At 40.3% G+C, this 24041-nt stretch overlaps 1 protein-coding gene across 6 annotated transcripts in view; it reads left to right on the forward strand.

The window, feature by feature from the left end:
* ARL15 (ARF like GTPase 15) overlaps positions 1-24041 on the forward strand; it is a 395889-nt gene that overhangs the window by 99866 nt on the left and 271982 nt on the right. For 3 of the 6 annotated variants that reach the window (XM_073890916.1, XM_025867288.2, XM_073890917.1), the window contains exon 2: positions 21437-21532. The exons of the other annotated variants lie outside the window; for them this stretch is intronic. In XM_073890916.1, the coding sequence (XP_073747017.1) occupies positions 21437-21532 (96 nt within the window). The remainder of the gene's footprint in view (positions 1-21436; positions 21533-24041) is intronic. 6 annotated transcript variants of the gene reach the window in all.

Here is a 24041-nt window from a genome sequence, read left to right on the forward strand (position 1 = left end):
GTGTGAATGGCGCTGGGTCGGCGCTTATTGCCATATCCAGATGGTGTTACAGGGAACAAACAGTTGTGTTTTAGGATTTCTCAATAGGCTGTCTAGACTGGCCGCGCAGCAGACAGATACAGCCACCCATCAAATTAGCGTTTGTCAGATTTATGGTAATGGTTCACCAAAGCCTTCCTGTCATTGACATTAAGATTTACGCCTCCAAAGTTATTTTGTCTTCCACAGAATATAGCTTGTGATTGCTTGGATTTAAAAAAAAAAAAAAAGAAAGAAAGAAAAAGTTTAAGACAGAAAAGTCTTGCTGAATGTGAGCTGTTTCTGAATGAAAAGAAAAATATAAAAGGAATTAAACAGTGGCTGTGGCTCAGGGGCTGTATTGATTAGGGAAGGGCACCCTGCCCACCCCCACCCACCCTCAAGTGATAAGAAGGATGTTCTGTTCAGGTCAGTGTCTCCCATTTGCCCTTGTTGGAAAGAAAAACATGTATGTGGGTGACTATGGCCAGATTCTGCCCTTTCATGTTGTTACTCTGGGGTAACGTGATCTGCTGCCCCAACGCGGTGGGAATAACCTTTTGACAGGCAGTATGTCCATTCGCAGTGGAAATGTTTTCCCAAGTCTGGCCAGGCTGCCTTTGATCATACCTCCTTCCAGCGTGGGGTCACAGCTACTATGCTAGGCGAGAGTCACCAGTTCCTGCGTGGAAAGTGAGAGACATGAGGGTTTAGAATAAATAAATAAATATGACCCAAACCCTCTTAAGTTCTCCATCATTGATGTGATAAAGCTGGAAGTATGGAAAATGCCCACATGGAGTATTCAGGACATTTCAGGTTAAACTTCGTGTGCGTCTTTTTGCATAAATGGATTAAGCCATGCATTTTGTACATTTTGTCCAAAGCAGTTGGAGTAGTGAGGGTCCATCCCATCCCTGGCATGCTGAGGCATGTCTGAAAATGTGTTTTCCTATTGTATGTTGGTGTACATGACAAATGGTGAAGAGGCTGGGGGTTGATTAAAACTCCCAGACGGCCATGGCAGACAACATATAGGGAAACAGGCTTTGCAGAGGTGAAAAGCTCCAGCATTTTTCAAAGGAAGCTCTTTCATCTGTCTGGGAACGGGCATTTGGGGAAACCCCTGCTAACCCCTTTGGTATGTCAGGATTGAGAACTGCTGCCTGTTCTCTTACAGGGCAGAATCCTCACAGAATTCTCACTCGCGGGGTATCTCTTATCTAGCCTGGTGTCTGGCGCGAAGTGATCTCCATTCCTGGAGAAAGCGCTCTCTGTTAAATGTGCACTGGACCGAAGGCTTCCTACTAACCTCCAGTAGCCCCTGAGTCTCTTAGGTGGTTTTTACCTCCTTTCTGTCCTTCCTTCCCTTTGCTCTTGTGCCATACAGTAATCATTTGATAGACTCCTTTGGGCTCTTTGTAAAGGCTTCGCACTCACATATGTGTTCACCTTTAGTGATAAGTGTATTTTTACCATCGTAACAATGACAGAAAAGGATTGGTGTTTTTATTTTGCGCACCACTTACAAGTCACATTCTCTCCAATATGATGCGATAGGTTTTCAGTTCTGCCCATTTTTCAAGTCTGTAAATATTGTATGAAGTGCACTAGATAAGAAAAGCTTTCTGTAATAATTTAAGTGTTACAGCATTCACTTGGTTTGGGGTGTATTTTTAATGAAGTTAGGACCAACTTAATGAAAAGAATTTCTCTCTGTCACATGGATATAAAACTGGATTTCTCAGAAAAACATGGGAACATGTTTGCTCAATAGAATTTTCCTCCAAAACTTCCTCTCCCCATCCCTTCTTGTCTGTTCTTTTCTTTCCTGTTTTGCTCAAATTGCTGAGAGTTACTTGTTTGGATTCCTCTTGCAAAGCATATTTCTTAAGGACTCTTAATGGTTTTTACTTTGTTTTGGTTAATTTCCAATTTATTGGTAAAAGGGTGATCATTTGAGCAGTGTGTCAAAAACAAATCTGATAACTGCTTTATCTTTTGCAGTGCTTGATTGGAGTTATGGGAACGGGTGGGGGGTTTCCTGGGGGTCATCCTATGTTAGTAGTGTATCTAGAACAGTTACCATCTTGGATTTGAACTATTTTATGTTTGTTGTAAGAAACAGTATAGTCTTTACAAGACACATTTATAGTGTTTTTAAAAAGTTAACTACCCCTTTTACATGTGTGTTTTCTTGGAAATTGGAAAGGTTGAAGGGAATGCCAATCTTTTAGCAATGTGTGAAATGTTATTTGAATAAAAGCCTTTTTCTTTAGTAAGACTTTACTCTCTCTGGGAGTCTTCCACATTTGTGATTTGGGTTTTGCTATTTTTGAATGAAATTTTGACTGTGTACCTCATGCTATATTTGCTTGATCAAATAATATAAAGAACTCATAGGATGTTAGACCTTAGAGAGCATCTCATTGAACAGTCTCATTTTTTCAGTTCGAGACGGAGGCATGCCTAGGTCAAGTATTTTTGCTCAGGTTGCAAAGCCAGGCTGCAGGACTGTCATTCAGGTGTCTCAGTCTCTGCTTTCCCATTTAACTCACGATTTTTATGGAGCCAGAGATAGATTTACTTTGATTTGATTTTTTTTTCTTCCCCCATCAGACATGCTTAATCTTAATCTCCATTTGACTAATTAGTTAAAAGCTAAGAAAGCATGCTTAATTTTCTTGGAGCAGATTATACTAATAGAGAAAATACAAAAAATAAAGTCTGATGTGACAAATACTGTCAGTTGTATACCCAGTAACTGTTCATCCATTTCTAGTATAAGAAGCCTAGTTTTATTTGAGGTAGCAATGTGTCTAGGCCTAGGCAATGAAAGGATCATGATTTGTCTAAGATGCTTATGAGTCTTGGCTTGTGCCCATCTGTGTTGCTTTGTTCTAACCAATGATGGGGGGGGCGCTGGTGTCTGGTTGAGGTGCTTTTGGGAAAACTTTTGCTTTCTTGTGAAAGGGACAGATGTGGTTGCCTCAGCCCCCCTACCTCTCCACCCCCCATTGCTCTTCCTTTTACCTTGAACATGGATGTGACATCTGGAGCTGCTGTAGCCTTCTTGCTACCTTGGGGTGGTTTTTTGGTTTGTTTGTTTTAGTTCTGTCTCTTTAAACCGGGGGTTGACATCTTGATTAAACTGGTGGTTGGCAAATTAGGACCTGTGGGCTGGCTGCCTTTTTAAAACTGAGGTGTTGCTGGAACACAGCCACACACATTGATTAGGTATTGTCAGTGGCTGCTTCCAGGCCACAAGGACAGAGTTGACTAGTTACCACAGAGACTATTTGGCCCAAAGCCTAAAATGGCTACTCTCTGGCCCTTTTAAATTTGCTGACCTTTGGTTTAAAGCACCATAAAGTGAGATATTGGTTACTTGCAGCCAAACACATTCCTAGTGGAATCAACCAGTAACCAGAGAGCTCTGAACACATTTGTGACTCAGCATTTCCACCTGTTGAGATGAATCTTGTCTGGTTAACCAGGTCTGCGCCAGATGAGCATGTTCCTCATTTTGGGTTTTGTCCACTAATCTCTCCTTCCTTCCTTAACTTTAATTGTCTTTATATTTTCTTTTTAAAAGTAAGATGAGAATGTAAACACATTTCATTTAAGTGCAACCTAAAACTCCCATCAGCTCTCTGATATTGCAGTATTATAACTGTCCAAGGAATTGCTTTCTGGAGCACAGATAAGGAAGATTGCCTCGGTTTTCACTCAGTGAATAGGGCCTGTTGATGGATCTTAAGGTCTTAACTGATATGATAGCCTCCCCCCCCCACACACACAACTTGTTGCCCTCTGTGATCTAGTAGGACCAGAGAAAACTGCCAGTTACACCCAGTCTGCGACCATGTGTCCTACTTCATGCACATCAAACAAGTCACTAACCTGATAGGGGAAGATAACCTGGAAATACAGGTCTGGTTTCAGTAACAGCTGTGTCTTTTGAGCAATAAACCGAATCCTAGTTTGATTTTGCATGAAGGTAAAACATCCCTGAATGTGTGAGTACAAAAATAAAAGTCACCTAATAAAAAATATTTTCCTGCTGGTTGCTAAAAAGTATCAGGTAGTAACTGTATCATGTAGTGTTGCAGAAAGAGCATTAGATCGGGTTCTAGGAGACTCTGAATTAACCAGGAGTCTTGTCAACCGAGTTAACTTCATTGTGCACAGTTTTATATGGACAAGGGCATTTAAGGTCTCCTCCAATTCTAAGGTGGTTATACTTTTGAAAATTCTTCAGAGTGGTTGGAACCTACTTGAGGAGTCAATTCAGACAACAAAACAATAAAAAAAATATTGGGAAAATCAAGGTACTTTATTCAGAATGACCTCTAATTTTGAGGCCCAGGTGCCTCAGATTTTGCCATTGCTCAGGTATCCTTCAGCATCAGAGGAATTTTCTGGAAATGGAAACTTCTGGGTGAACTTGGGTTCTCTAAGGGTGATTTGCAGTACTATATTTTGACAAATAACAATATATTTCACAATAAATTTATTTTTTGAGTAAGATTGAGTTTCTTCAAACCAGTCTTGAAAGCATATATTTTCAAGGAAATAATGGAAGCAAAGTAGTTGGAAAATCCAGGGAGTCCAGTAAAAAATGGGTAATACCAATACATGGCTAATTCAACCAAAATTCTCTTGCCTTGCTTAAGAAATGACAGTTCATGAAAGACAAAATTTTAATTTGAGGAATTTTATGATTACAGTACTTGTGTCACAGAATCTTAATACTATTTTGAAGTAGGTACGTTGAGACATTTCTGGCTTTTTAGTAAGAACTACTTGATACAAAGAAAAAGCTTGTTTTTTTGAATTAATGCTTGTTTTTCTTTGGCTTTTCAATTTGCAGGAAGACATAAAGGGACAAATATTTTGGTATAGGGTTCAATCTAAACATTAAGAAAGAAAAAAATTATTTCTACTACTTCCTTTTTTTCCCTTTTTCAGAGAAGCGTCTCTCTAGCTGTTCTGGAAAGTATGCTCTAATTGACACTCTGTAATGCCCCAATTCACTGTGTATCTCTCTACTTTTAAGAGAAATTGTGATGTTAGAAAAAGTTAACCAGTTGACTCCTTTGAGGAAAAGGTGAGTTATGAATACATAACAGTTAAAAAATAAGAAAGGCTGCTAGTTTGAAAGACTCTGAAAAATGTTGACTTTGCAAATAACTGTTCACAAATTAGCCATTATTTATGCAGCGTGTCTGGTCAGTGTCTAGGTACTAACAAATGATGCATCGGAGGTGAATTTTTTTCTTTTTCCCACAAAATGTGCTTTTGAAAAAAGGCCTCAGAATTGTCACTTAAAAAGAATAGCATTTTCTGTGCTGTAATATACAGGCACACATATTTTTCTAGTATGATAAGGGATGCAGAAGTGAATATTGAATTCTATTCTGTATCTCTTGCTTTTTTATTTGGTTTTTGTTCCTATATAGCCCTGATAAAAAATAATCTTAAAAGGGCCAAATAATTTTTTAAAGTATATTATGAAAACAAGTGGTGACTTTTTTCTCCCCTTCCAATTCCCTCTAACTTTCCTCTAGTTTTCTTCACTTTCAACCATTTAGCTTTTTATCGTGTGTGTGTTTACCTCTGTCATTCTAAATACTGTGCTTATGTGGCTGCTTGGATTTTTCAGTTTCTGGTGCTCTCTCTTGTAAATGCTATTTGTGGCTCTCGTGAAATATATTAGGATTACTCTTTCTTCTTGTTCAGGTCTTCTCCATGGAGTTACTGATTGTCCTGTCTTGTCCCTTAAACTGTATCGTCATAAATTCATTCCCCATTCCTCCTGGTAATAATTTCAAACAGGTATGCTGTGCAAGTCTATCTGGTCATCTTGGTGGCATTTCTCCCAGAGTTCTCAATCTGCTCCCATCTGGACTGGTTGCTGTCCAGGTTGCTGCGTGGCTGTCCTCCCTCAGCCCCCTGGATTATCATGCCAGGGAATCCCCTGACTTCTTGTGTAGGATCCCTGCTGGGCTCCAAGTCTCCGTCTTTCTTGGCTTACTCCAGGGTGCACTGGAGGTCAGTTTTTTGACGTTTTGCTTATCAAACTCATGATTGATGGTCTAGTTGGTGTAGAATTCTAGGTTGGGAATAATTTTTCCCTCATGGTTTTGAAAGTATTGCTCCATTTGCTTCTAAGCTTCCAGTTTTGCTCTCTAGAGGACCAATGTCATTTTGATCCTGAACTCTTCTGTTTTTTGTGTGTGTGTGTGTGGTGGTGGTGGTGATTTTCGTTGTTGTTGTTTTTTGTTTGTTTCAGAATCTGGTTTGGAAACTCCAGTCTTCTGAAATTTCATGGTGTCTGAAATCAGTGTGACTGTTTTCGTAGCCAGATGTTTTAGGCCCTTACAACTTAAAAACTCAAATCCTTTAGTTCTGTGAAACTTTTTTGATTTTTTTTTTTTCTTGATTGGCTCTCCTGGAGTGATCCTCTAATCTTTGTGACTTATATTTTTCATCTCTTTGTTCTTTTGCTCTGTTTCCTGGGAGATTTTTCTTAAATTTATCTTAAGTCTTTTATTGAGTTACAAATTTTTGCTCACCCATTTTTCCCCTTACTTCGATTCATTTTTGTTTTGTAGTATCTTGTTGCTGTTCTTTCATGAACACATTATCTTCTAACTTTAGGCTTTTTTGACATTTAACAATAGAGATCCGTTTTCATCTCCCTGTACAGCTCGGTTTTTCTCAAGTTGCCTTTTGTTTCTGTTAGGTTTCTATTTTTTGTATTAATGACTTTTCTTAGATGCTCGGCAATTCTCGCCTGTTAAAAGTGGGGCATATAAAGCTAATTCAGTTCCCTGTGCCCAAGTGGGACTTGTCTGCTCTGAGTTTCACCCCAGGAGTGTTTGGTGATTTTTATCTGGGAGGTTCTAGTAATCATACCTTTAAGTTTTCTCTCTTGGGCTGGTCAGATACTCCCATCAAGAACCTTTCAAGCTCCCACCTGGAGAATATAAGCTTAGTTCTCTGCTCAGGGAAGCGTGTCGGCCAAAGGGCCCAGGGATTTGAGAATTCACTATATTCAAAAGTTTCCCTTGGTTCTCTAGGGCACCTGGGTGGCTCAGTTGGTTAAGCATCCTATTCTTGATCTCAGTTCAGGTTTTAATCTCAGGATCAGGAGTATAAGCCCCGAGTTGGGCTCCACACTGGGTGTCAAGTCTACTTAAAGAAAAAAAATATTTCTTTTTGCTTGATTCCCCTTTTCTGCACATACCCCTGCTATAAGCTGTGCCTGGTGCTCCTCAGTTCAGATACTGCGTTCCATGTCTTCCAGGGACAAAGCCTCTAGTCTTCTACTGGGATAGGCAGGGACAGTTGCCCAGCTAGTGAAATGGGGAAGCGGATCAAGAACTACAAGTCCTTTAAAGGGCTTGAAGCCAATCCTTCTGTTTTCAGCCGCACCTTCACTCTCCCATGTAAGGGGTCTTGGATTCCACCAATTTCTGAGCTGCTCTGGAGTCCTGTGAGCTAAGTGTGTTGTCTGACCCTTCCCACACTGCTCGTAGAGCTGGAATTCTTCTGGTCTCCTGGGCCACAGGTACCACTCCTTCTGCCGGCTACTTTCCCGAATGTTGTAGTTCTTTTCTTTGTCCAAGTGTGGCTGTTGTTTGAAAAAGATCTTTTAATCATTTCAGTACAGTTGAAGGTGAAGGTGGAACTAAATGATTATGTTTTATCTGCCAACTGAATCGGACGTCTTTCCTCATTTTTCTTACCACATAGATTGCCTTCTTGACAGTTTGGCCAGAAAGTCTGTGTGCAGTTGACCATTCCACAGAAGTAAGACCAAATGCAGGCAGACTCTGCCTGTGTTTGGATGCTTGTGCCTTTCACTTGTTGTTGTTGTTGTTGTTTTTAGATCTATTTTAGAGAGAGCACAAGTGGGAGGAGGGGCAGAGGGAGAGAGAATCCCAAGCGGACTCAGCCCGAGCGCAGAGCCCCACATGGGGCTGAATCCCAGGACCCTGAGATCATGACCTGAGTGGAAACCAAGAGTCAGATGTTTAACCGACGGGGCCACCCAGGTGCCCCTGTGCCTTTCATATTTTTTTTTTTTAAGAGGTAACATTGGGCTACAGTGAAATGTCTCTATCAGAAGGGTTTTCAGTGCACGTGGGCTGTTTTCTTACTCTCCCTGTGCATATGACACCCCCACTCTGGCATATTGAAAGGAACTCTGGGTGTAGGCGTGTGCCACATCCTGTGCACCTACACAGTAGTGGCTTAGAGTCCATGTATGTTTTGTATATTCTGATCATGTGGTTTAGGGCACCAAAGAGCTGTGGTAGAGGGGCATGGTTTCTCTGAAAAAAGGGCAAGAAAACATAACAGCATCTGATGCATGGGCCTCCTTTCTTAACTCATTTGGAGGGATTGGGGTTTGTTGGATTAGATGAGCCTTTCCAGTTCCAAATTGGCCATCACTTAAGAATTTTGAAAGTCAATTTATGTTATTTAATATTGCTAATTTTCTCAGATGTGGGATTTGGATATTCATCATTTGTCTTTATCTGAGATGTTGGTTATAGACAGTTGTAGTCTATCTTCAGGGGTTATTGGAAGACTTTTGGTTCAGGTGTATTCATAGTTTGGCTGCCCCTTACCTTTTCTTGGGCCTCTTTCCTGCTTTCCGCAATGGCTGCTTCACTACCGCATGGGCCTTTTCAATTTCCGTAACCAGTCAAACTATTTTCTTCCTCAAGGCTTACACAACTGCAGCTCCTTCTCCATTCTTTTCCTCATTCTTAGTCTGGCTAACTTTTATCTGTCTTTCAGCTAATATTGCCGCCTCCCCCCCCCAGTTTTGTCTTCCTAACTCCATTTAATTGGACTAGCTCTGTTAAACTTTAAAAAAAAAAACACCCTATTGCGGCACCTGGGTGGCTCAGGTCGGTTAAGCAGCCAACTCTTGGTTTCGGCTCAGGTCATGATCTCAGGGTCCTGAGAGCGAGCCCCGCATTGGGCTCCATGCTCGGTGTGAAGTCTGCCCGAGTTCTTTCCCCTTCCCTTCCCTCTCTCTACCCCCTCTGTCCCCTGCCCCACCCCCCGCTTGCATGTGCACTCTCTTTCTCACTCTCAAATAAATAAACAAAATCTTTAAAACGCACCTTATTCTTTTCCTTCATAGTATGTCTTACTGTCAGTATTAAAATGTATTTCTCCTTGTTTAGCATTTAACTTCCTCTCTGGACTATTAACTTCCATGAAGGCAGGGAGCATGCCTTCCTGTTCATCTTTTGGCACCCATGAGCCTCTAATTACTGTGTTTGAGATGCTGGAGTTTGTTGTTTTTGCCGCTGTAAGTCTTTTTTTTTTTTTTTTTTAAAGATTTTATTTATTTATTTGAGAGAGAATGAGAGATAGAGAGCACGAGAGGGAAGAGGGTCAGAGGGAGAAGCAGACTCCCCGCTGAGCAGGGAGCCCAATGTGGGACTCGATCCCGGGACTCCAGGATCATGACCTGAGCCGAAGGCAGTCGCTTAACCAACTGAGCCACCCAGGCACCCTGCCACTGTAAGTCTTAACAACTGTACATAAACGATAAAACTGCTAGGATTAAACAGGCTCAGACTTTCGGGGCCAGTTCATTGTAAAACTCGTTGTCTATTACTCCCACTATTTGGTTTCTTTTCTTTTTCCTATTGAGGTCTCTTATTTGGTGCTATTAATCTGGATTCTCCAAAGAGAATTTAAAAACTATTTAAAGGGACACCTGGGTGGCCCCGTTGGTTAAGCATCTGCCGTCGGCTCAGGTCATGATTCCAGGGTCCTGGGATCGAGCCCCACATTGGGCTCCCTGCTCGGCGGCAAGCCTGCCTCTCCCTTTCCCCCTGCCTGTTACTTCCCCTGCTTGTACTGTCAAAAAAAAAAAGAAATAAAATCTTTAAAAATATTATTAAAAAATAGCGATCATCAGGTATCTCTAGTGGCTGTTGCTGGAGACGGTCTTCTTCATGCCTTTGTCTGGAAGTTCCTAGAGGACAGGAACCTGCCTTTCACATATTTGGTTCTCCATTGCAAAATGTCACTTGCTTTAACTGTTACCTAAATATGGCGGTGCTCACATAAGGTTTGTTGAATGATTAATAATATGTAAGATACCAGGTTTGAGTTCCTCACTGGGTCTTGGGTCTAATAATAGTTGAAGTGGCATGTGCCTCATCTCCTAGAAGATCACACCTTGTAGTCAAAGAACAGATCTGCAGTATGTTAGATGGGCCAGCCAGTGAAGATGGACAGTAATTCTGGGATGTCTGATATTTGGGGATCCAGGGCCAGGCCCTAACCTTCTGTTGAGAAGAAACAACGTAGAATAACTTTGTTACCTGCTGTCTTTTCCCTAAGAGGTATACAGGGCAGTGGTTAATTTTTTTAAAAGCAGATTAGGCCTGTGTTCAAATTCCAGATTGTGTTAGCTGTATAATCTTGGGCAAGTGTTTTCTCTAAACTGCAGTTTCCTTCAGGGTCACAGGGGCTGATTAAAGTGTGTACCTCCCAGGGGAGTTGTGAGGATTAAATGCGATAATCCTCCTAAAGTGCTTGGGAAGTACTTCACCCAGACTGAGAGCTCTCCACACCATAGCAGTTACTAGCTATTTCAGGGGTGTGCAATCAGGGGAGTTGGAAAAGTGCAAGGGAATTAGTAGCAAAGATAATTATTAGTAAATGACTCCACATTTCTCCGGTATTTCATGAAAAATACTCCACAAGCTACATATAAATACATGGATTCTGAGTGGTAATTACTAAATGAGTTTTGCTGGCTCTAAAATTAGGCAGAAATGTTCAGAATGACTGCTTTAATTTTGACTTTGGACCCACAATTCTGAGAAATTTTAAGTGTTATACCTTAACTTTACAAATTTTATGGTGCCTACACTGCCATATAAAAAGGTAGGAAAAAAGTACAAAACTTGTCTTGAAACTTCTTTACCATTATCAAAATTTTAGGGTGTGTGCATTTTCATTAGTTTCTAGAAGGAAGATTGGGTATTGGGCAATTTGTCAGGGACTTTAAGAAGGCCACAGTCTGGAATCAGCTTAAAAGGGAACAACAGAAATTCATGTTTAGGTATCATAGGTACTGATGAACAATTCAGAGCAATGTACATCTGCCAAAAATCTTAGTTCATTTATGACAGTTTAAGACTAAGTTCTTAGAAGAAGTGTTGGGAGAGAAAGAAAAGTGAAAGTCTTAATTCTTGAAAATATGGGCAGTGTGGAATTTCTGCAAGTCTCCTGCGGGAATTACAGCAAATACAATGGAGTCTGGCATAGATGATGGTCGCATGGGATTTGTTTTTTTATCAGTGCTCATAACAGTGGATGGAAAAGTTGTCTTTATCCCAAAGGACATTTTGTGGTTTGATTAACATATGACAAATACATTGATGTCCTTCTCAAAATGAAAACTGTATATAACCTAATATATCCTTTATTACTCGACTTTCCAAAGATTTTTATGTACTAGCTTCCAGATTTAGGGATTTTATGGAACATAATAAAGACAAAAGCCAGGGTATATGGCTTTACTTTGCCATAAAGACGTTAGAAAAACAATGCTTATGTACTGTCACTAAGTTCATTTCATGACAGAGAAAGCTTTCACCCCTCCTACCCCTCGGCCTCAGTAGCAAGTTTATAAAGGTAACTTTTTATAGAAAGAAAAGCCCTATATTAACTTTCTCAGTTCACTGTGGATCACTGACCTTCTTAGTTCTGGGGATCATTCATTTATATATGGAATGGCCCTAGTTGATGGCTCCACACATACAAAGGAATTGCCATGATTAAAATTGTCTGTAAGAGTCTTAAAGTCAATGTTACTGAGCCAGATGTCGAAGCTTGTGTATATGACCTGTACATCACCAAAAAATACCATAGAATTGACAATATGAAAATCACTGGATGTTGGCTTTTACTTTCACAGACTTATATATTAGCAAATAGGAACAAGATATTGGACTCGTGCTTTAAGAAGAGAAATCAAATGGTGTTGAATAGTTTATCGTCCAGAAATCTAATAAGGAAGGGGAGTTGTGATACTAGGAAATACTTGGGAAGGTTATCCTCTAACAATCGCCCCACCTTGCCTTTTCAAGTATGCGGTGGGTACATTCCGCAGCAACAAAACATTTATCCAGCATCATTGGGATTGGCAGGTCTACGTAGATAGCCAACTAGATGGAAAAATTTTCCAGTTTTTATCGCAAATTTAGTCTTTGCAAGAATATACTGAAGACAGTGTAGTTATCGGTCACTGTGCTATGGTGCAGTGTTGATATAAGAAAAATGTAGTACTTTAAAATGGGCAAAAAAAGACTTGGATACTCTTTCAATGCCAGGATAAACTTTCAACCCTGTCTGAGGGGATTTCTCTACATTAGGGCCTGAGTTTTTGTCTTTGACTAGACTGTTTTATAACTCTGTAGAACTAGAAGTTGTAGAAAATTGAAACCAGTACAGATAATTCTTGTCCATAGAGATGCAAATTAGTTATATCCTGGGGAATGCAGTTGACCAGTGTTTGCACATTTGTTTCAACATTCCTTTGCTACATTAAATTTGTGGTTCTTTGGCTGCTCTTTTGAACTGGCTGTGACATCTCTTTCCATTCCCTCAGTTAATTAATTAATTAATTAATGAGTTAAAAGGAACTTTGGATACATATTTTGTATCTGTAGGAATCATGATTTTACCTTTCTTGAAAAATCCTTTTATATAGGGATGCCTTTAAGAGATTTTCAGTAATGCATGAGTGTCTTTTCAGCTTTATGTGACCCTCTACAACGGTGCTCGGTGCTCTTGCTGAAATCTTGGGCTTGTGTTTTGACTCATTTTTTCATTCAGACCCTTACTGTCAAGAAGCAGTGTTTGTGTTGATTCTGAGGTGATACAGTTTGGTGGAAAAAGAGTTCATTTCTGAATCAGATGGAGAAAAGATTGAGTTCTCTTCCTGCTCATATATATGTATGTACATATTTCCCCTTTTTCTAATTCTGGGCCACTTAGCTCCAGGGAGAGCAAAGTTTCGTCTTCTGTGTCGGATCAGGTGGTCAAAGTGCTCCATACAGGCTAAGCATTTGGTAAGTACTCCGTAAATGGATGTTACCTTCCCCTCTTTTTAAAAAGATATCTGTCCTTCCTCTCTTCCTGTTTTTCACCCTCATGTTTTGAATCTGCCGAAACTAGATAATCTAATCTGTTAGAATTCTATCTAAAATGAATGTCATTAGATTGGGACTACGAACCTGGGGAATTTTACTGTGAATGAAGTATATAAATTTAGAGTTGATACACTTTGGCATATCTCCTTTGACTACCCAGATGCCTTTTTTCTCCATTTTATTTTCTTAGCTATGTCTTAGATATAGTTGAGATTGATGGTTAGGTGACCAGAAGTTAGATGTTACCCTGTTTTGGTTTTAAAATATATTAACCTTTTGTATCTACTTGAGGATAATTATATTTTCTCTTGGTTGATATTAAATCTATGCCCCCTGAGGTTTATATCAACAAGTGAGAGGTGTGTATGTAAAAGACAGAAGAAGAGAGGAAGGTAGAGTGAATTGTGTGGGAGGGATTGAGGATTCAGGAGAGTAAAATGAGGCCAGGTGACAGGGAGGAAACAACCTACGATTTTTTTTTCTTTTTTTTTTTTCTTAAGATATTTGGACGGACTGTTCCCACGTGGGGTGATTGCCTGTGGAAGATAGGGAGCCTCCTGAAGCTGTGGCAGAGAATGGGGAATCACGTTAACTTTTCCTGCCCTTAGAATGGACAATCACTGCTTTTCTGACTTCACTACATTGCTTTTTAATTCAGAAATTTGTTGAAACTTCTTTTCTCTTGATTTCACTCATTCATGGAAGTTGATATGCCAGATATTAATCTGACCTCAGAAAACCCTAATAAGGAAAATGAAAACAAAAATATAACATCCTTTCTTGCAAATACTTCAAGGATAATTACAGACAAAATGATCTTCTGTATAATTTAAAAGAGCTGGGCCATTCTTCAGCATCTCTGCTGCTATAACAAATTACCACATGCTTGGTGACTTAAAACAACATACATTAGGGGCACCTGGGTGGCTCAGTTGGTTAAGCGTCTGCCTTCAGCTCAGGTCATGATTCTGGTGTCCCGGGATTGATCCCTGCATTGCGTCGGGCTCCCTGCTCAGCGGGGAGCCTGCTTCTCCCTCTGCCTGCCGCTCCCCCTGCTTCCTCAAATAAATAAATTAAAAAATAATACATTACTCGACGGTTATGGAGGTGAGAAGTCTGACATGAATCTCACCAGGATAAAATCAATGTGTCGGTGGGATTGCATCCTTTTCCGGAGGCTCTGGGGGAGAAGCCATTGTCCAGCGTTTTCCAGTGTCTGGAGGCTGGTGTGCCTCGGCTCCCGAGCCTTTCCGTCCCCACAGCCATCGATGACTAGCCCTTCTTTCTCACAGTGCTCTGTCTCTCCTCCTTCCCCATTGAAGGACCACTGTGATTACATCGGGGCCACCTCGATCATTCCAGCGTATTCTTGTAAAGGTCAGCTGATTAGCAACCTCAGTTCACCCTCTTTCCATGTAACGTAACATATTTACAGGCTCCAGGGATTAGGATGCGGACGTGCTGGGGGCAAGCCGTCGTCCTCCTCAGCACACCTCTGTATCACGCAAACACCGTTTTTCTGCCTTGATTGTTCTACAGTGTAGGAGGATGCTTCTTTGCTGTACCTGCCTAAAAAAATAAACATTAAACCTTTAAGGGGCTGGGAGTCATTAAACTGGGGCAAAGGAGAACTCATTCGAGTGACTTTAAAAATAACACCTTTATAATTCATTTGTATCTACTCTGGCTGGTACCAATGTTTTGGGCTGTGAGGGAATCCTTCCTTGCTTTGAGTTTTTTTTTGCCAGTCACATGTCTTGCTTGCCTGATTATAATCCACGTGACTTTAAATTCCTGGCTTGAAACTTTCTAAGGAGCCCCAGTTACTCAGATGAGAAGATCAGGGACTTTGGGGTACCTCACCCTCTTGTTTCTGGAAAGCTGTAGATGTGAATGGAAGAGGAAACCAAGGAAAGCTGTTGAGGTGATGAGAATCACTAACCCTGTTTGCCTCCCCTACTGACTTGGAGGCATTGAGATAAGAGACCGGGGCGCAGGGGTGGTATATCCTATGATAGGCAACTGAGCTGCAAAAAAGTGGTGAAAGTAAATCCAATTTGGAAAGGCAGGATTTTTGACTTTCTAACAAGTAATGTTTAAATAAAATAACCGTGTGAGAACAATCACTGAAACAGGATAATCGTGGCTCAAGTTATTTAGCTGTTGTTCGGGCCCCTCTGTCAGAGTGCGGAGAGGAAGAAAACTGCATAGACAGTTTGTCTTCAATGGTCAAAGTGTGTGTTGCAAGAGTGAAATGTCTCAGGGCGCCTGGGTGGCTCAGTCGTTGAGCGTCTGCCTTCGGCTCAGGTCATGATGCCAGGGTCCTGGGCTCGAGCCCCACATCGGGCTCCCGGCTCCGCGGGAAGCCTGCTTCTCCCTCTGCCACTCCCTCCTGCTTGTGTTCCCTCTCTCGCTGTCCCTCTCTCTGTCACATAAATAAATAAAATCTTATAAAAAAAAAAAAAAAAGAGTGAAATGTCTCTCCCGCGGCACCTAAGTCAAGGTATTCCCTGTGCTTTCCCTTCGGTTCTGCCAGGAGGGTGACGTGAGGACAGAGCAGGACTGACCTCTCCCTCACCCTAGCACAAGGTCACCCTTCTAGGGAGCTGGTTTATAATTGTATCAACTATTTCGTGAAAGAGGGTTTTTGTTGTTTTTTTTTTTTTTCTCCCCATCCTCCCTGTGTAATTTCCAGCACCCAAAACTGGTTTGTAAACATTTGTTGGTTCTACAGCCTGTTTCTTAATGCAAGTCATGGCATAAATTTTCCCTTCTCCAGGGTTTTCATGTCTTGGCTATGTCTCAGAGCTTGAGGTAAGCAAGTTTTGGATGCAGGGCCTCTGATGAGGGCTTGTCATTTTGCTACACCATTATGCTGTGCGTGTTCTAAGCCTTTTAAAATAGCTGAATGTTTTCAATAAGCGAATGAGCTGCCGCTGTTGGGACTTGCATTTTTCTCCCCCAAATGTCGAAGTACTGATTGAATCTTGTCAGTGCCAAGCATCCAGACCTTTTTATGCACTGCGCTAGACAGATTGCTTGTAAGAAATGTAGGCAGGTAAAAGGATTAGTTTTAATTATGCTGAGAGCTAGTGTGATCATGAAGCAGGGGCAGCCCCTCCTGTTTAGGTGCTTTTCTGTGACACTGGCCTTAAGACATTCCCTGAAAAGGCGAGTTAAAAGAGCAATCACTTAAAGTTCTTTCCTTGGCCTTTGTGAGATGTTTCTCATTACCTGAAGATACGCAGGCAAGTTCCTGCTGCCTTTTCACCATGACACTCCAGATTAATATTTCCTCCCTTTTTCCTTCTGTCTTACACTTCCAATTCCGGATTCTTCCCGTCAGCATAGTCTCAGAGTGGGTCTTCTCAGGTGAGGTGCATTTGGGATGTAAATGAATTTCACATACAGTAACATACAGAGAGACGAGAAGGACATCGTCCTAAAGCAGGAGTCCACTCAGGACCTGGGAATGACCTGCCAGAGTTATTCTTGTCTGGGTGCCAGTCTCTGGGAGACACAGACCAAGTTCAGTTCTTTGAAAGTGGGATGGGGTGAGACCCAGACATGATCTTTTCCAATTTCATGCTTGTTTTCTTTCCATTTTCTATCACTAAGAAGACTATGCATTAAAATTTTAAAGAGCTTATATGTTGCAAAGCTGGGCCAGCAAGTGTGCTAATCGACTACTTTATTATTTCTTTTTGCTGTTGATCTATATTCAAAGTAGAATTTCCCATGATGTCACAAGAATGTTTAATTGCTTTTTCTTTAGGGTCCAAGCTATATAATTTTAACAATTGAGGCTTGTTTACCTGATTAGGGGGTGCAGGCCTGAGAAAGAAATATGGTCTGAGAAATTTTAACCTTTGATCTGAGTCCTGCTTGACTTTTTATTACCAAAGATTCCTTTTGAAAAAGTGATGAAAATATCCCCTGATTCTTAAATATTCAAATTTAAATTTTAAATGGCTAAAGTGACTTTAAGTGTAATAGTGATGAGTTCAGTCTAAAATAAGTTTCCTTTAAACACCTACTTGACCTCCTAAATTTTAGTCTTGAACCAGCCAAAATGCTCTATAAATTTTAACTTCAACAAGTAATTTGTGTTCCACATGCTGACTCTCTTGGGCCATTCTGGTGAGCTACATACTCAGTCTTTTAAGTTTTGAAATGAACTCTGCTTTTTTTTTTTTTTTTTTTTTTTTTTAGTAAAAGCTGTTAGATCATAAAAAAGTGAAAAGTATTCTGTGACCTAAAATTTCATTATTTTGACCAATAAAGAAAAATGTAACATGTAGCTGATGGGGATATAGAAGGGAAGAGCATTAGAATGAGAACAGAGACTCTGGTCCTGGTGGGTTTCTTAGGCTTTGCCGCACAGGTATATAGTGTGTTGTTCTTGCTGTTGAAAGGTGTTCAAACGTTTTGGACTATGCTAATAAACTTCAGGCTGATGTGTTTGAGGTAAAAAAAAATAAAGAATAAAACAGAAAACCAGTAATACCACCAATATTAAAGGAAGTGCAAGTCCTACCAGTCACAAAGAGGTAAAACCAACACATCTGTTTCCTGCAAATGTTAGCCTACCACTGGACCCAGGTGTCTTTACTGCTCAAGAATCAATGCAGTATATTTACTGGTATAATCTTTGGAGCTTAAAATTTTCGCCCTTTACTGTAAAATTCATATGAATGAAAATATAGTTGGACTGTTGGTTTTGATTTCCTTTTCTTCCTCCAATCCTCATTCCCAGGAGGCTTATATGGGTAACTAGTAACCCTAACATAAATAAATGTTTATTCACATTTGTAAGAGTTCTATTTCAATTGGATATACTTAAATCTCATAACTTACAATTCAGTATATCTCACTATAGCTGTTAACGTAATTTCATGTTTTAATAAGGAATGATATATCAACATTTTGAATAACAACCAGAATCTTGGGCTTTCTATTCTCTCCATACGAACAGAAATGTTACTGTTCTATAAAATAAGCTTGAAGTAGCATGGTATAATGATAGCAACAATAATTGTCTTAGTGCAGGCTGCTATACCAAAGTACTATAGAATGAGTGGCTTAAACAACAAACAAACAAACATTTATTTATTTATTTATTTATTTATTTATTTATTTATTTATTTATTACAGTTCGAGAGCCTCAGAAGTCCAAGGTGAAAGAGCTAGCAGATTCAGTGTCTGGTGAGGGCCTGCTTCCTGAGGTTCATAGACAGCCCAGACTTTTTGCTGTGTTTCCACATGGTGGGAGGGACAAGATTGTTCTCTGGCATCTCTTTTATATAAGGGCACTAATCCCACTCATGAGGGCTCCACCCTTAAAGACCTGATCACCTCCCAAAGGCCCTACTTCCCAATACTGTCCTATCGGGGGTTAGCATTTCAAAATAATGAATTTGAAGGGGGAGACATAAACATTTAGCCCACAACAGTAGGATTTAGCACTTACTGCTTCATTGCCAGTGTAATACTCTGAGCACTTTATATTAAAACAAACAAACTTGACAAAAAACTATATAATTATCACCATTATGGAGATAAAAAAAGGGTCTCAGAGAGGTTAAAGGATTAGCAAAGGTGGCTCACTCAGCTAGTAAATCATGAAGCTGGGTGAGAGTCAAACCCGGAAGTCGGATCCTCAAGTTTGAGCTCTCAACTTCTTAGTAGAGAAAGCTGCAGTCCATATTCCCTGCCTGTCTCCGAGCAAGCCTGTGACCTTTTTGATGAATATGCTTCGGTATTTTGAGGGTTCAGTATTTTAATCTGTGAAATGACAACCTTGTACACTATAAGGTCTTCTCTAGCTCTAAAATCTAAATTCTGGGGGTACCTGGGTGTCTCAGTTGTTAAGCATCTGCCTTCGGCTCAGGTCATGGTCCCGGGGTCCTGGGATCGAGCCCCGCCTCGGGCTCCCTGCTCCGTGGGGAGCCTGCTTCTCCCTCTCCCACTCCCCCTGCTTGTGTTCCCTCTCTCGCTGTGTCTCTCTGTCAAATAAATACATAAAATCTTAAAAAAATAAAATCTAAATTCTGTATAGTTTAAAATTAACCATGTATCAGCCAGTTGGGGACTGGTTAAATCCATTTTGGGGTGATCATACAGTGAAACTTTGTGCTGACATTAAAAAGAATCAACAGAACAGAGGATTGTCTATGAGAAATCAGAGAAACAATGAACTAACTAGTTGCATAACTATGCATACAGTGATCCTGTTTTTGTGTAAAAAGAAAAAACGGTGCATAAACACTAGTATAGTATAGTATAGTATAAACACTAGTATATATGCATAAAAAAGTTGAAGAACCAAACACCCATAACTTTTTCGGAGGTCAGAGTATGGAGGGACTTTGACTTTTCTCCCTTACACATTTGATTGAATTATTTTTTACAAGTACTTTAAGCATCAGAAAAAAATAGAAAAAAAGTCAAATGTACCTCTATGTGTGCCTATAACTGGACTAGACATAACAGAACTTTTCCTGAAACATGAGGGGTTGGACCAACCTTTAGATTAATGGAGACAGCAAATTATTTCCTTCTCTAGCCTGTGGAAGAATTTTATGGCCTCCATTTGTTTTTGTAGTTATTTAAATCATCTTATTTTGTATCCTGGTAAAATCTTCCTTGCAGGATTCCTTATGAATAAAAACAAGGTAAGGGGTTGGATGCATTTTATTCCACATCTTTATTGATTGTCTGAACACAAAATTTTAATTTCTCTTTGTTGAAATAACCCTCTCGAGTCTTGTTGCCTCGGGATATATTGACCACAGGTTGTTTGATTTTTGAGAGGGACACCCCAATTATGGGGATAGGGGTTTGTTATAAGAAATGTATAGTTCTGACTCAAAACTCCTGGTTCCAGAAGCTTTCAGTCAGCTTTATCTTTTTTCCTTATATAAATCAAATGATTCAGACAATTGTTTTCATTCTTAGCCCCAAAGAGCAGTTAGTATGTAAATGTTCATATCTCATTTAAATTATTGTTCTTAAGGGACGCCTGGGTGGCTCAGTTGGTGACTGCCTTTGGCTCAGGTTATGGTTCCGGCGTCCCGGGATCGAGCCCTGCATCGGGCTCCCTGCTTGGCGGGAAGCTTGCTTCTCTCTCGCCCACTTCCCCTGCTTCTGTTCCCTCTCTCGCTGTCTCTGTCAATTAAATAAATGGATAAAATCTTTACAAAAAAAATTATTGTTCTTAAAATATACTTTAAAGTGAACTCCCCTGCATCTGTTATTCTTAAAAGATAATTTTCAAAGTCTGAGACAAGGAATACCTTTTTTAGATTTTTCTGAGGCTTGCAAGTAAATTACCAGTTAGAATATGGGTAGTGAATAGAGAATCTACCTCAAAAAGTGAGACTAAAACCTTCATATTTTCCATTAATCCAATCTAATCTTGATTCTGGACTATTTTAATGGATCTGTTCAATTTGCTTGAGATTAGCCATGATTAATTTTATCCATTGATTGACACATCTCACAAACACGCTGTCAGGCATAATGATGCAAAGTTGAATAAATGATTGCGTTAAACCGTACATTTAATGGGAGAGACAGACATTCAGTCATATGTTGGCTCTAATGCAATATAGTAATTGATCATGAGCAACATGAAATAATGAGCATACAGAGTGCAGTGTGAGCCTAGAGCAGGGAGGAGGAGTTAGGAGGGGTATGTGGGCCATGAGAAATGAGAACAGTATTGCCTCTTGGACAAAAGGAATATGGACTTACTTTCTGAGTAATAGTCATCCTGAGTGTCTCAGGAAGTCTGTATATCGTTTCCATCTACTATAGAGATGGGGACACCCTACTGTGTGGGACACCCCACTCTAGGCCAGCCCTTTGGGAATCCAAATAGCATGACTAGAGATCCCCTTGGGAAGTGTGTACAGCTGAAAGTAAAACTCTTCCATGGTAAGAGTTAGGTAACAGGGGATTTGTTTTTTTTGGGTATGATATATCAGGTATGCTGATAGTAGATTCTTTCCAGGCTTTGGCCTTCTAGACTGTATTTAACCTATAAATTACAGTGCTTAGAACTATGTAAAGTTATTCCATCTTCTATTACCCAACCCCCCTCCTCACTTTGACAAAGAGGTAGATAATTTTTTGTTTGTTTGTTTTTTCCTCCCCTTGCCAGGTCAAAGATTTTTATTAGAGTAAGAATAGAGAAAGATTTTTCATTTTAGGTGGCTGGAAAGTACATCCAGCTGAAAACCATCAACCATTTAGACTACATGCTTCATTTGAGTTGTGTTTCTGGACGTGAGTCAAGTATGACAACTGTGAGTTTCATAACTTTTCTAACTTGCTTCAAAAATGTTTTGGGGCCAAAATCGTTCTGAGGTCTTTTCTGTGCTCTCCTGGTGAGGCCTTCTGAAGGTTATCAAGGTCAAGACTATGTAGCTGGGTCTCAGAACATTGCAGGAAGTGAGCAGTCATGAGTCTTAGGCTTGCTTCCTCTCCTATCCTTGCCTGTGTTCTCCCAGTCATGACTTGTCACTTCTTGTTCAAGATGAACATCTCATTGGGTCCACGTCTCAACAAAGAGAAACTAATAATGTGTTACCTATTTTGTCTGTCTTAGCAATGCTCAGGTTCTTTCATTGGAGTTACAATTTGTAGACAATGGAGAGTAAGTTAGGAAGGGGAAATACATTGTGGAAGGTCGAGTGGACAAGGAGCAACTATGGAAAGTAATAGTGGGAATAATTCCAATGAGTGACAGTCATAGGCAGGATTCTACAGTGTTCACGACCATAATCTCCCAGTGAACACTCAAATCCAGATGGTACTTTCCATTCGGTGCTTTATTTGTGGTAGATCCATCAATGATATCTCATCGGTGATATCTCAGACTGATTTTATAACCATAAATCTGAGCAACTTTAATAGAGCCCTATGAGCACTTCAGTGAATCAACAAGTAGTTGATTCAGCAGGTGTGATGTGCTGGACATATGTTGAAGTAGTTACAGTGCTGTCAATAAACAATGAAGGCTCTGTTGTAAAACAGTAGGGATAGAACATATATACATTGCAGAAAAATTTAAGAGGTAGAATCAGCACAAGTGGGGGCCTTCATCAATTGTGAGCAGTGTGAAAGAGAAAGGAGTGAGGATGTTTAAATGGTTTCTGGCGTTAGATGGTGGGTTGGATGGTGCCATTTACTAAAGTAGGACATACAGGAATGAGGAACAAATGGGTGGGAAGATTAATGATGAATTTGAGTTTTTGAGTGCCTAAGGGATATCTAGATAGAGATGTCTAACAGGGAGCTTAAAAACACTGGCTTGAGTATCCAGAAAGAGATTGAAGCCTGTACATAGAATTTGGAAGTCCTCAGTATAGTTGGAACAATGAGAATTGAGGGGAATGGCCCAGGTAAAACACCTCAAGTGAGAAAATGCATATTTGGACGTAAAGACACACCCTGGATTTCCATTTCTACTATTTCCTCTGAGATTAGCAAGATCACCAACATCCTGCATATTCCCAAATGTAATGGTTTTCTGTGTGTTCTGATCTTAAGTTACTACTTAGAAGCATTTATCTTAGTTGATCACCTTCTCCTCCCTCTTGTTGAAGCACTTAATCTTTCTTGACTTTTATGACCCTGTTTTCTAGTTGTTCCCCCCCCCCCGCAGTTAGACTGCTTGGTTTCTCCTCTTGTACCCAACTTGGAAGGGTTGGACAGCTCCAGGATTGCCTAGACCTACCCCCTCTTTGTCATTGGCATGATATTTGTGTTGTAATTCTAGAGCAAAACAAAACTTCCTAAGTCAGATAAAGGTATAAGATATGCCAAAACCAATAAGATGTGATTTAAGAGGATATGTGTTTATGTTCAAGGAAAAGATGGATAGAATATAAACTCCATTGACCTCAATCTAATAAGAGGTTAGGAAATAATCCAATATGCTTGTAGAGGATCTATGGAAACCATTCAACAAATCAGTTTAAAAATATTTATTGCTGGGGGGAACGCCTGGTGGCTCAGTCGGTTGAGCCTCCAACTCTTGGTTTCTGCTCAGGCCATGATCTCAGGGTCATGACATTGAGCCCTGTGTTGGGCTCCACGTTCAGGGCAGAGTCTGCTTGGGTTTCTCTTTCCCTCTCTCCCTGTTCCTTCCCACCACTCACGTGCTCTTTCTCTCTCTCAAATAGATAAATCTTTAATAAAAAATGTATGGGATGTGTGCTCATGTTCTAGTTACTAAGGATGTATCAGTCAAAAGCCTGCGAAACTCCTGCCCTCATAGGATTTCCATTCTAGTGAGGAGAGATTTCAAACCAATGAGTAAGTAAATTATTGAGTATCTTCTTACAAAGATAAATGTTATAGAAAAACATAGCAGGAAAGGGGGATAGGGAATGTTGTGAGGAGGGAAGGATATACTTTTTAATAAAGAGTAATTAGGGCACGTCTCACTGAAAAGTGATTATGAGCAGGGACCCAAACAAGATAAAGGAGTGACTGAATCACCTGTGTATCTAGGGTGAGAGATTTGCAGGCAGAGGGAATGGCAAGTGCAAGGGTCCTGAAGTAGGATTGTGCCTTGCATGATCCAGGAACTGCTAAGACACCAGTTTGCCTGGGCAACTGGGGGATGAAATTGTAGGAGGGAGGGATGGTAGGGACAGAGGTGGTGGCAGATTTTATAGGATCATACAGTCCATTATAAGGACTTTGATTTTTACCCTGAGTTAGATTGGTGGCCTGAGAGGACTTAGAGTGGAAAAGAGCTATGGGTGTGTGTGTGTGTGTGTGTGTGTGTGTGTGTGTGTGTGTGTG

Source organism: Callorhinus ursinus, unplaced genomic scaffold, assembly GCF_003265705.2.
Source record: "Callorhinus ursinus isolate GAN/ISIS: 27379988/994484 unplaced genomic scaffold, GSC_fseal_2.0 scaffold3, whole genome shotgun sequence".
NCBI classification, from domain to species: Eukaryota; Metazoa; Chordata; class Mammalia; order Carnivora; family Otariidae; genus Callorhinus; species Callorhinus ursinus.